The sequence below is a fragment of the Gorilla gorilla genome, chromosome 9 (assembly GCF_029281585.2).
Source record: "Gorilla gorilla gorilla isolate KB3781 chromosome 9, NHGRI_mGorGor1-v2.1_pri, whole genome shotgun sequence".
In the NCBI taxonomy this organism is placed as follows: Eukaryota; Metazoa; Chordata; class Mammalia; order Primates; family Hominidae; genus Gorilla; species Gorilla gorilla.
This window is the reverse complement of record NC_073233.2, coordinates 51,561,677-51,575,353: the sequence shown is the minus strand read 5'-3', so window position 1 is coordinate 51,575,353 and position 13,677 is coordinate 51,561,677. Positions and strand designations below refer to the sequence as shown.

General features: G+C 49.0%; 1 protein-coding gene across 9 annotated transcripts in view; it reads right to left on the bottom strand.

Moving 5' to 3' along the window:
• Nucleotides 1–13,677, bottom strand: part of PRDM11 (PR/SET domain 11) — an 88,530-nt gene that overhangs the window by 25,073 nt on the left and 49,780 nt on the right. For 7 of the 9 annotated variants that reach the window (XM_055354732.2, XM_004050987.4, XM_019037500.4 and 4 more), the window contains one exon: nt 5,232–5,299. In XM_055354732.2, coding sequence (XP_055210707.1) covers nt 5,232–5,299 — 68 coding nt within the window. Of the gene's footprint in view, nt 1–718; nt 1,141–5,231; nt 5,300–13,677 lie in introns of all 9 variants that reach the window. The other 2 variants (XM_055354736.2, XM_055354735.2) reach the window with 1 other exon arrangement.

Here is a 13,677-nt window from a genome sequence, read left to right as displayed (position 1 = left end):
GTGCCAAGCGCCTTCCTGATGCGGGGCCTCGTACATGCTGTTCTCTGCCTGCGCGCCTCCCCTCCCCTTCTCCGCGCCCCACGCTGCTGCCTGGCCTGGTTAACTCTTACTCTTCACATCCCAGTCCGCTGGACTTCTTCAGGGAGCTTTCCCCAGTCCCCAGTGGAGCCAGTTTTACCCACTCCTTAACTCTCAGACAGAGCTGCTACATAACCTGCAGGGTCAAATGCAAAATGAAAACGTGGGGCCCCTGGCTCAAAAACTATGAAGAATGTCCAGATGGCGACAGCAGAGCCTGAAACCCCGCGGCCCCTGTGACTGTTCAGGTTGCATGCTCATGAAGTCAGCCCTGCTCTCGGGACCTCCTGGACTCCTGTGTCCTCCATCCCTTCGTTTCCAGTTTACTCGTGCAATTATTTAACGTTGGTTTATTCCTAGGAGTCCAGGGTCTCCCCAAGAGCAGGGCCTGCGTGGGGTTTACACACAGCTGTCTTCCCAGCTCCTAGCACGGCTCTGGCACGGAGATGCTCAGTAAATATTCGAAAATGAATGCAAAAAGGGATGGAGAGGAGAAGAGTGGGAGGAGGGGAGGATGGAAAGAGTGGGCTGGACAGAGAGGGACAGGAGAGAACCAGAGGGAAAGTCGGTGGGAGACTGTGGACTGTAAGCTGGGGGGCAGGCAGCCGGCTGGGCGGCGAGGGGGACTGGTGATACTCACAGCTGGTCGAAGGGCTGTCGGTGCCATCCAGTTCCGCCCTGGGGAAGCTGCGCCCTGCACGGGCCGTGAGCAGCGCCGACTCGATGGCCCTCTCGTGGGCCGTGAGCACGATGGTGGGGGCCCGGCCCCCGGCCCCAGGGCCCGACAGGGACTGCTGCATGAAGGCCAGCTTGTCCTTGGTCCTCCGTTTCATGTCATCCCATCTGTGCTTAATGTCCTTGACGGAGCGGGGCACCTGGCTGACGGAGGTGATTTTCCGGGCTATGCCTTCCCAAATCTTGTCCCTGTCAGCATGGGACAGCCGCATGGTCTCCCTCCCAAAGAGCACTGCTTCGTGGTGGGTCACCTCTGTGACAAGAATGTCCAGCTCCTCCTTGGAGAACTTGGGCTTCCTCTTACGCTCGGCCAGGTGTGCCACATTCCTTGGGTTGAATATCCCACAAAGCACAATTGGGTAAATGACCGTCAACGCAGGTGGTTCTCCTTCCTAATTGCTGGCCCCCAGCTGGGGAGCCAGGAGGCACCTGGGGCAACCTGGCCCCCACCACACCCTCCTCCTACTGAGAGGTCCCTTCCACTACTCCTCGGAGGGGAGGGTGGAAAGAAGAGACGGCGTTACATGGGAGGGAGCACTGAACTCAGAGTCGAAGGCCTTGGTTTCAGGGCCTGCTTTAGCTCTTACCAGCGGTGAGAGCTAGGGCAGTTCATGTTCAACCTTTCACACCTTATTCTCCCTGTCCAGAATAACAACCACAACTCTTCGGGTTTATTACTAAGGAGGGAAAAACATCATGATGTAAGGGGCTTAAAATCTCTTAAAGGTAGCAATAAAGGATCTTATTGAAATTAGGATTAGCCCATTGCCTCTATAAAGCGATATTTACCTACAGCCCTACAGCTGAATGAATGGCTCGGAAGAATACGTAACCAGGGAAACTATTTACACTGGCTACCGTTGGGTGTAGCAGTGACAATGCCATGACTAGGGTGTGGCCACAGAAAGCTTATTCTGCCTAGTGGCTTTCTTCCCCTTCCCCGTCCCGGTCAGTTCTCCAAGCCCCCACCTTTGCATATGTGCAGGCAAACAGGTTTCCTTCCCATGGGAGTGCTTTCTTCGGGTGGGCTGCTGTGACTTTTTGGTAGAATTTGAGAAGCCCACGACTGTCCTGAGGGAGTCAAGTTCCACTTTGGTGGACACCAGGGGGACCTGGGATTCCCTCTCAACTGAGCAGCCAGAGGCCCTGGGCAAGGGGCACAGCATGGCCCTTCCATCCCACTTGGCTCCTGCTCTGGCTTTGGAACTTGATTTCTCCACATCGTGGCTCTGTCACCCTTTTAACTAGTGATAAAAGGTTAAAAAATCCACCCAAGAGAGGACATGAGGGTATGGAGGAAAGCTCAGAGTGCATTCACTCCTTGGTTTCCTTCTGAAACCAAGAGGGGAAGGCCGGCGGCACCAACATCCTTCAGCCCTCACCTCCCTACCCACGCACCCAAAACACCAGGGCCCAGAAGATGGGAAGAAGGCTGGGGGCCTCATTACCCAGTCCAAGATGGTGGCAGGAATATGGGACTAGACCTGGAACTAGAGACTGAGTCTCCTTGGGCCAAGCCATGGGACTCGTGTGAACCCAGTCTCCTTCTCCATAAAACTAGGGTGACAATTCTAGTGTCACTGTCCAGGGCTATCAGGAGGACTTAATGTGGGTGTCTCAATCTTGCCACTATTGGCAGTTGGGGCTAGATAATTTTTTGTTGGGGGGAAGGGGTGTCCTGTGTAATGCAGGATTTTATCAACATCCTTGGCTTCTATCTGATAGCATCCAACCATCAAACACGTCTCCAGGCCTTGCCAAATGCCCCCAGGGGCACAAAATAGTGCCCAGTTGAGAACCACCACAGACAGATCACCTAGATGGGGCTGTCATAAAGATAAGCTCAACACGACAGTGCCCATTCGCCTCCTGGCCCACCATTAATTTTGTTAAGAAACTAACTGAGTCCATTCAATCATCCCCAAGCAGTGCCATGACAGTGCAAAGGAGAGCATCTGCAAGTCAGAAAGAGCCACACCACGGAAGCTGGACATGAAGGGGAAGGAGGATTCCCAGGATTAACAGCTTTCCCGTCACTCCAACAGCAACAGGAGGGGCGTCTCTGTGGCAACAAACTGCATCCCTAACCCAAACCTGCTCTTTGAGTGGTCATAAGATGAGAGCCCACCAGCTGTGACTACCCAGATGCCATCCTGAATCAGGACAGGCTGGGAGCAGAACAGGACAGATACCATGCTAGCAAGGTGGCAGTAGCAGAAACCGCCAAACCCCTGCTCACCAGTGCCCATCCAGGCCCAGGAAGCCACGCTTCACCTGGTCCCTTGTGCACAAGCAGGAAGAACACCGACCTAGGATTACAGAGCCAGGAGTTCAAATCCTGATTCTGCTACCCTGACTGTATGCTCTTAAGCAAGACCTTGCCCTGCCCTCAGCTTGACCACTGTGGCATGAAGATCTGTACAGAGCAGTGGTTCTCAATGCTAGTGGCACATCAGAATCACTAGCTTTAAAAATGCCAAGGCCTAAGGCCAATCCCCAGCCCAATTAAGTCACAATCTGCGGGGTGCCAGAGGATAGATAAGTTAGTTTGGATGACAGCTCCCCTTTTTTGGGGTTTTGAGAAGGCCTTGTCCCCAGGGGGAAAGATCAGAGATGGGTGAAAGAGTGGAACAGATTCGGTTCTATGGGCAAAGCTCCCGGCGCCTTAAAAGCAATAGCACAGAAAGCCTGATTCCCAAGTGGACACACGCACGCTCTCCCCTGCTTGCCTGGAGCCAGGCTGCAGCCACAGGGCAGGCAGCACAGCAGCACAGGCTTGGGGTCCAAACGGAGCAGCCGCCCAACAGCCTGACTAGACACCACAACCCAGTGTCCCCAGACACAATCCTGGCCCCTTTGAAGGCCCATGTCAACGAACCCCTCCTCTTTCATCTGGGCCTCTGCAGCACATTGTGCCTCGGTGCAAAAACTACATTGGAAAGTCACCTCTGTGGCAGGAGGTGTGAGCCCGGGAAGGGCCAGCGGGGGTGGGGCATGGGGTGTGGTGGGGCAGGGCTGGGTGATCCACCCTGGCACCCATTTCACAGTCTGACTCAAACTAGGTGCTCAGTACACAGGTGATGAACTGTAAGTGCTCAGCTGACCTGGACCCCGTGGCAGTGAGAAGAGAAGGCAGTCGGGGTGTCAAGCCACCTCCCTGGGGCCACTTTCAGGGCAGTGTCAGATCAGCTGTGTGCAAGGAGGTTAGGGGCAGTCGGTGCTATTCTCCACACTGCAAGGCAGGGGGCCCGCTGGTCTCTGGAGCCTCTGTTCTGCACCCATCAAACGGCAATGAGAACACCTGCCCCAACCCATAAGAGGGCGAACGCTAAAGTACTCTGGGAGGTGTGAACTGCTGCTCAGCCACTCTGATAGGAGTACAGGTGGGCAGTGGAGCCACTGGGAAGGACACAGGAGCCCTCATCACATACTCTGCGCCTCAAACCTGCTTCTCCTCATTTGCTTAGAAAGTCTCCGAGTTTAAGACAGCACACTCCTTTTTAGGAAGTTGCCCTCTCTCCAAGTACAATCCCACCACCAGCCTCAAGGCCCCATGGGTCAGAAAACTGTGCAAATGCCGGCAGAGGGCCCCAGGCCCATGGTGTGGCTGTGCCCCTGACTCCAGACATCTGAGGCTTCCTTCCCCTCCCACCCAGATCCAAATCTCCAGCCAGTGCTCCTAGGTCCCAGAGAGAGGCCACCAAGCAGGCAACAAGGCACGTCAGATCTCCCACCCCTGTCCACAAACCCCACCAGGCAGAGTCCCTCACACACGGCACAGACCATCAGCGTCACGCTGGACCCATGGTTCTGGGCTCAGCTCAGCCATCCCTGGGTGACCCTGCTTGGGGCCAGTCTCCTGCCTCCTCTGGCTGGCATTTAAGAAAACTTCTGGTGCAAACTTCTGTCCCAAACACCGGAAGAGGGTAAAGTTGACACTTCAAAGTACTCAAACGTAGGCAGCAACACTGTCAAAAACTGAGCTGAAGACTTTGTCAGAGCCCTTTCTTCCATGGAGGCTGTTTAAACAACTGCTGGGGCTGCACTGGGACGATTCTCACACCACCCCTGCAGGAGCCTGCTCTGAGGTGTCACAGTCCTAGGTGGGGGACAGTCTCCTCCTCCTCCCTAGGAATGCTGCCAGGAGCCTGGGGCCCAGGTCCTCCAGACACACTGGCAAGTGAGCAGCCCGAGGGGTCCCTGCATCCCAACGGCCTGACCACATGCCGTCCTCTAGAGCCCCCTGATGGAGGCCTAGGGGAAAAGGTGGGTCCTTCAGAGCTAGATGCATCCAAACCCTGCAAACGGCAGCCTCCAGAAGTCTCCACCACTGGAGCTCCCACAGGCCCAACACACTCCCTTGGCTCCTTTCCAGAGGCCAGGCAAGACCCCCGGGACATCAGCAGAGCAGGGCTCACCTCATCCAGTTGGCTTTGGTCTCGTCTGAGCCATCTATGGACTTATAGCGGTTGTTCTTGTCCACAATCTGGAAGAAAGAGAAAGAGTCTAGGATGGGCCATTCTAGAGGGGTTCTCATGTCCCTGGGCTCCTTCCCAACCAGGGCCCAGGGCCTGGTCCCACCTGCTCCCTCCCCCGCCCCTGAAATGTCACCACTGCTACAGAACTGAAATGCAGGCTGGGTTCAGAATCTCTGCTACCTACCCTCCACCCATTCCCATTCTTCTAGAGACACTGGAGATCCTATTCTCCTAGACACACAAAGCCCTTCACAGGTGTTTTGAATTCCTGGAAGATGGGAAGCAGATAGGACCATCTCCCTCCTCTGTCTTGATGGAATACTCAGCAACATGGCTGACAAGGGGCTTTTCCACTGGCCTCGCACTGCAACTACAAAGGCTAAACCAATCCTTCTCTCCTTACAGTTTCTGTGGGAGACAGAGGCCACTGCTGGATGACTGAACATATGTGATTTGAGAGGGTTCCTCCTCTCCCCAACCTCTAAATGTTCAAGAGCCTCAGGGTTTGAAGCTGGCTGCTTTCTCTTTCATTTCATCATCACTCTTTAATCAGAGTTCAGCTGGGTATGAAATTCTAGGCTAAGTTTTATTTTCTTTCAGCACTCTGAAGACTGCTAAAAAGACTGCCATTGGCGCAAAAGCAACAGCTGTCAGTCTAATGTTGTTCTTTTGTGGATAATCCGTCTGTGGTAAATTTTAAGACTTTCCTTTTACTCTTGATTTTCTGCAGTTTTGCTATGTGGTTTTGAAGTGAAGATTTACTTTCCTGAAATTCTCCTTACTACTTGATGAACACCTTTCAACTCCAAGACCCATATCCTTTTCAATTCTGGAAAATTCTCAGTCATTAGGCTTTTGAGTACACCTTCTCGGTCATTTTCTCCATTCTCTTTCAGCACAATTTCTGTTAAACATGTATGGCAAAAAAAAATTAGCTGGGTGTGGTGGCGGGCACCTGTAGTCCCAGCTACTTGGGAGGCTGAGGCAGAAGAATGGTGTGAACCCGGGAGGCGGAGCTTGCAGTGAGTCAAGATGGCACCACTGCACTCCAGCCTGGGTGACACAGCAGGACTCCATCTCAAAAAAAAAAAATTATGGGAGTAGCTCAATATATCCTTCATGTCTTTTAACTACTCTTCCATATTTTTCTCTTTATTATTCTGGGCACTCTCTGGAAAAATATCTCAGAGCTCTCTTCCAGTCCACTAATTATCTCTTTGGCTGTGTCTAATCCAGGGTTTCTCCCATCTACTGAGGTTTTTCCAACTTTCTTTGTTTTCTTTTTTAATGAGTACCTTTATTTTGATGAATATTTTTCATTCCCAGAATTTTTAATTAGTTTTTTTTTCAGGTCCACCCTTTTATACATCCTGCCTCTTTCTGTTTCATAGTGACGTGTTCCTTCTTTTTCCTTTCTAACAGCTTTATTGAGGCATCATTGACATATAAGGTACAACTTGATAAGTTTTGACACATGAGCTAGATCAGGGTTGGTCCCCTGAAGACTTGGTGAAGCAGAGCCTGGGAGAACTCCTGGGAGATGGGAAACAGATGGATAGTCACCATGCCTAGACTCCTACCTAACCTAGTGCCATTCATAAGCCTCCATCGTTCTCTTCAAAGCAGCAGAGAAGCCCTTTAACAATGTAAATCAGATCATGTCCCGCACCAGCTCAAAATGGCATCCACTGCACTTACAATAAAACTCATATTTATGGCCACAGCCTTCATACCCTACAGGCCTGCCCCCCAACTTACCCTGGGCCTCTCACTTCCTTTTCACTTTTCTGCAGGCTTGATGCCCTGAGGGTGAGCCTAGAGCCTCTTTTATCTACCCTTAAAAATAACAATAATCATGAAATATTTCAAGCATTCAGAAATTATAAAGAAGAATGCAGCTGACAACCCTGTGCCCATCAGCTAAAGCCAACAAAAATTAACACGAGTTATATTTGTCTCAGGCCTCTCTCTCCTTTTGCTTCAAGAAAATGCTGAGATGCAGTGGAAGACCCTCTCTGCCTCCAACTTCTTCTCTTTCCTTTCCTCCCTCCAAGAGTAACCACCGTCCTAGAGATGGTGGGAAGCCTTCCCATTTTTATGACACAAGGACTTTTCAAAGAGCAACATACAGGACTGTTTGCATGTATGTAAAGTTTACAGAAATGGCACCCAAGTGAACATATCCTTTTTCAATTTTTTCCCACTAAGCTTTGAATATGTGGTCCCTTCTTAGCTTTTGGGTCTCAGATTATGTGAGTTTGACAGAAGAAGCCTCTCCTAGCCTTGACCCTAAAGGAAGTTCTTCCTGGCCATACCTCATCCGTGGTCTATCATGGCATTATCTCTGTTACATCATCCTGTAACTTCCCTTAAGAGCCCTAATTGCAGTGAGCATTTTGTTGATATCTATTTGTCGATTTGGTAACTGACTGTCTCCCTGGCTAGACCATAAGCTAATGAGTGCAAAGCACGTGGCTGCCCTGATCACAATGGTGGCCCTAGTTCCTAACGCAGGGAGGGCATGGCACATGGTGGAATACTGGTTGAATGAAAGAATGATGGGAAAAAGAGCCTTTTAAGTAAAAAGCAAGTTAAAGAGAAAAAAATTGGTTAAGTGTGATGCTCACACCTGTACTCCCATCACTTTGGGAGGCTGAGGCCAGAGAATTGCTTGAGGCCAGGAGTTTGAGACAAGCCTGGGCAACATAGCGAGACCCTGTCTCTACAAAGAATTTTTTTCTTTTTGAGACAGAGTCTCGCTCCATCACCCAGGCTGGAGTGCAGTGGTGCACCTCGGCTCACTGCAAGCTCCGCCTCCCAGGTTCACGCCATTCTCCTGACTCAGCCTCCCAAGTAGCTGGGACTATAGGCGCCTGCCACCATGCCCGACTAATTTTTTTGTGTGTTTTCTTTAGTAGAGACAGCGTTTCACCGTGTTAGCCAGGATGGTCTTGATCTCCTGACCTCGTGATCTGCCCGCCTCAGCCTCCCAAAGTGCTGGGATTACAGGCATGAGCCACTGCGCCCGGCCTCTCTACAAAGAATTTTTTAAAAAATTAGCCAAGTGTGGTAGTGCACGCCTGTGGTCCCAGATACTCAGGAGGCTGAGGCAGGAGGATTGCTTAAGCCCAAGAGTTTGAGGCTGCAGTAACCCATGATTGTGCCACTGTACTCAAGCCCGGGTGACAAAGCAAGATCCTGTTTCTAAAAGAAAAGAAAAGAAGAAAGAAAGAAGGAAAGAAGGAAGGAAGGAAACAAGAAAGGAAGGAAGGCAGGAAGGAAGAAAGAAGAAAAAATTATAAAATGTTAAGATTTTAGTAAAAATGAAATGAGTGCTATGCTGGAGCCAGCTTATGTTGACTGAGAGCCAACTGTTAAATTTTCAGGAATTTTGTGAACCAGTTGTCAAACACAGCCATTATTGAAAAACTAAACGATATAAACTTATAATTCAATAAATGATATATTTTTAAAAGGCAATAAATACTCAAAACTTAACCATTCCCAATTATTTTACTACATTTGACTGATGATTTTCTATGCTCTCGAGGGTACTGGCCTCTACTGTAGCTGCAGAGTAGAAATACCATACAATAGTTGCGACTGCATATTTCTTCCCAACTGCACATTCAGTGATTTCATGCTAGTAGCTTGAAATCAGCCATGGGGGGAGCATTTACACCATGGAAATTGGCACATTGCCTCACCATCACCATCACCATCACCATCAGTTGTAAACATCTACCAGCACACCACTATGCATGTTTACATGAGCATAGATAGTCTAGGAGATACACATCAAAATCTCAACTCTCATTACTCTGGAGGGGAGGAAAGAGGGAAGCAGGGATGCTTCTGCTTAATTTGTCTATAAGACTGTACTGCCTTTGTGTTTTAAAAATCTCAGAAAACTAAAAAGAGAAAACATGCAACTCAAGCTTCCCCTTCCATGGCAGTTTCCCCAAGTGATGCTCCAGTCTGCAGGGACCCTCCCCTGGAATCTCAGAGAACCCTGGATTTTATCATAACACTACTCCCCCTACATTATCATTTCTGATTGCTCCCCTGTCTGCTGGGGGAAAAGAGAAGCATCTCTAGTTCCTACAGCCAGTCGTAGGAGCACATGGAGGGTAGTAAGAGCCATGGAGCCAGAGGAATTGGCTAGAATTTCAGCTTCACTGCATACAAGCTGAGTGGCCTTGGGCAGATCTTTGCTGACCATGCCTCAGTTTCCTCATCTATAAAATTGGATAAAAACCAACCTTGTAGCACTGCTGTCATAATGGAAGTGGAAGACACTCAGTGAACAGTCACTGTTAGCACTGTGATCATAATCGGGATTATTAAGAGTTCAAATATTAATTACTAATTTGGGGTGGTGGGAGGCCTGTGGTTCAACACTGAGTTGTAATCAGTCTTGGCAGTTTCATCTGGACAGAGAGGACTGGGTGAGGGCTGTGAAGGACATAGGAACCGCCTGAGACCACTCTCTGCTGGGTTCAGGTCTAGAGCTTTTCTGACAGGTGTTTTTGGCTTATCTTTCCCACCAATTGGGATTGTCTCGTATCAAGCATTTATTCACTCATTCATTCATTCAACCAACAAACGTCATGGAGGGAGAGGCCACAGTGACAGGCTCTGGGGATAAAATGTTGACCCAGGCAGAGAGTGTCTTTGCTCTTAGAAAGCTCACAGCCTAGCGGGACACAGAAGAGAGGCCACTGTGATATGGCATGGCCAGTCCCATGGTGGAGAATTATGTGGGATTATGGGATCTCTGAGCTGCAGCCCTGGACCTGGGAATCTATTGAGGACCTTTTCTGGGGACATGGAGTCTAAGCTGAGATCTTAGAGAAGAGAGAGATGGTGCCCTAGGCAGAGGGTGCAGGGCAGGCAGGATCTCGCAGGGCCTGTGGACCACGTTACATGCCACTGATGAGCCCAGACCATCCTGAGTAGAGAGCAGGCTGTGGGCTTCCTATTCTGGGACTGACATGGGTCCAGGAATGACAGCAGGGCCAGATGCTCAGGACCAGCCCCCCCAGAAGACTGGTCTCCCAGTGACTTCCCTTGCCTTATCCCTCAAGGTCAACTCCTTGGTCCCTCTGAACTCAGCACTTTGGACCAGCCCAGAAGCTCTGAGCATTGTGATACAAGGCCTTTGATAACCCGGAACCAGGCTGATAACCTGGGGAACCTGCATGGTGAGAGGCTCCCTTAGCCTGGAGAAGAAGAGGCCTGAGAAAGCAGAGCCATCATCATCAGATGTGGGAAGGACGACCATGTCGTGGGGACAGGATGGTTAGAATGCGCATGTATCTAGAGGGATACAGGCCTGAACTCAGCACAAAAAGTGATGGTCTAACATGCAGAAGAGTCCTAAGATAGGACAAGAACCCTGTGAGGTGGTGAGCTTCCTGTTAATGGGAGTGTTCAACCAGGGGATGATTTGCTAGTAGGGAGGCTGAAAAAAGGACTTTCTCACTCAGTGGAAATCTGTCCTAAATGACCTCAAAGTTCTGTCTAAAATGAAGATTGAGAGATGCTCATAAAAATAACATAAAAGCATGGAGTTTGGCCCCCTGAGCGAAGCATGGTCCAGGTGGATCCACATGCTATTTTAGACCACGGTAATAATTAATAAAGACAATAAAAATAAAGCCTCATTAGCAGCTACCACTTATGGAGTACCTTCACTATGTCAAGTGCTTTGACACACTATTAATTCTCACAGCTATTATGATTATCCTCCTTTTACAGATTGGAAAACTGAGGTTGAGGGCTGTTGGTAACCTGCTTGAGGCCACAAAGGAATTTTCCACATGGGAAGCTGGAGTTTAAACTTGGGTCTCTGACAGTACAGTCCATGCTTTAACCCCTTTGTAGAGCAATGGATGTTAGCCCCAAGATTTTCCTAATGACTCCATTAACCACCCTCAACCATTCCTGAAACCCAGAATCAACCAGGACTCTTCTGGGCCCCTCTCTGAACTTCCAGCTTTGCCTCTGAGCAAATCTGCTATCTGCAGGTTGGCATTTTAATAGGGAAGAATGCTCTGCTTTGCAACAGAATGTCTGTCTGCCCCAGTCGAAGATTCACTGTTGGGCTCCTCTAAATGGTGTCATGACCAGATGCTGCAGAGATGGATTTTCAAAAACCTGATTTGTCTGCAACTTTCCAGGAATTCATTGAATCCATAAAGCATTCATAATTCAATCCTGCATTTCTTCATAGAGCAAAGTAGTTACAAGAATGACTGGTGAAGCCATTCACAGTTGATGAAGCGCTTTGGCATACCTCAAATGCTCCTCTCCCAAGCCCCAGGAGGCAGATGGCATCACTTCTTTTCTCTAGCTACTCCCCAGCCCAGCCAACTGAAGACCTGAGAGATAGAGATAACCTGAACTTGAACTTGAACTCTGGCCTCTGCTATGGCCACAGACATGGAGTGAAGAATACTTAAGCTAGATGAGGGCATCTGAGATTATCCAGGCTCTAGGTTTCTAACCTGGTGTCTGGGAAAGGGGGCATCCCTTAAAATGTGTGCAACATTTTGTGAACATTGGCACGTGAGTATAACTTCCTAGGTGATTCAAAAAAGCTCAAGAACCATGATTTGGCCGGGCGCGGTGGCTCACGCCTGTAATCCCAGCACTTTGGGAGGCCGAGGCGGGCGGATCACGAGGTCAGGAGATCGAGACCATCCTGGCTAACACGGTGAAACCCCGTCTCTACTAAAAATACAAAAAATTAGCCGGGCGTGGTAGTGGGCGCCTGTAGTCCCAGCTACTCGGGAGGCTGAGGCAGGAGAATGGCGTGAACCCGGGAGGTGGAGCTTGCAGTGAGCCGAGATCGCGCCACTGCACTCCAGCCTGGGCGACAAAGCAAGACTCCGTCTCAAAAAAAAAAAAAGAACCATGATTTAACCCATCCGCCCTAATTTAACTGATAAGGAAATGAGAACTTCCTTTTATTAATCCAAAACTTCCTTTTATTATTATTATTATACTTTAAGTTCTAGGGTACATGTATACAACATGCAGGTTTGTTACATATGTATACATGTGCCATGTTGGTATGCTGCACCCGTTAACTCGTCATTTACATTAGGTATATCTCCTAATGCTATCCCTCCCCCTTCCCCGCACCCCACGACAGGCCCTGGTGTGTGATGTTCCCCACCCCGTGTCCAAGTGTTCTCATTGTTCAATTCCCACCTATGAGTGAGAACATGCGGTGTCTGGTTTTCTGTCCTTGCGATAGTTTGCTCAGAATGATGGTTTCCAGCTTCATCCATGTCCCTACAAAGGACAAGAACTCATCCTTTTTTCAAATTTCTTTTTGGTTTAGACCGCTTTTTGAGGTATGACTGGCATACAAAAAGCTGTATGTATTTAACATATCTAACTTGATGAGTTTGGAAATAAGTGTACACCTGTCAAACCGTCGCCACAAACTATGATATAAACATATCCATTACCTCCAAAAGATTCCTCCTGCTCTTATTATTATTATTATTATTGTGATAATACTTAACATAAGATCTACCCTTTTAGCAAATTTTTAAGCATGCAATACAGTAAACTATAGGCTCTATGCTGTACAGTAGATCTCTGGGACTTACTCATCTTGCATAACTGAAACTTTATACCCTTGGACTAATATCTCCCTATTTCCCTCTTTCCCAGCCACTGGAAACCACCATTCTACTCTCTGTCTCTATGAATTTGACTATTTCAGATTCCTCCTATAACTGGTATCAGATAGTATTTGTCCCGTGTCTGGCTTACTTCACTTAGCATAACGTACTCCAGGTTTACCCATGTTGTTGCAAATGGCAGAATTTCCTTCTTTTTAATGCTTAAAAAGACTCTGGAGACCTGGTTAATGAGGCATGTTGACAAACAATCCTAAATTCCACATCCAGGTTTTATATACTTTGATTTCACCTCCCACCCTCAACCATTCCTGAAACCCATCTGATGATAACTGTGGATACTAAAGCTGGCTGTGATCTGCTCATCACATGCTAAGTACTAGGCATGCAACAAGCATTAGTATTTACAACTCATAGGGGTGTGTTCCATTAGACTGTGCATCCTCATTTTATGGATAAAACCACTGGAGCTCCGAGAGAATAGGTGAGCAGCCCAAAGACACATTTCTCGCAGGTGGTAGAGCCAGGATCGGAATCCAGGAACAGAGCCTATAACCAACTCAGACAGCTCTTCCCTTCACAAGTCCTTCTTTTCTGCCTGTAAAAGGTGCCAGGACTATGGACCAGCCTCAGGACCAACCACCCGCTACTCTGACCACACACAGCCTTGCTCTCCTTGGTAAGGAGGCAGGTTCCTGGTGAAAGGCAATAGCATTCTGAGTACTAGT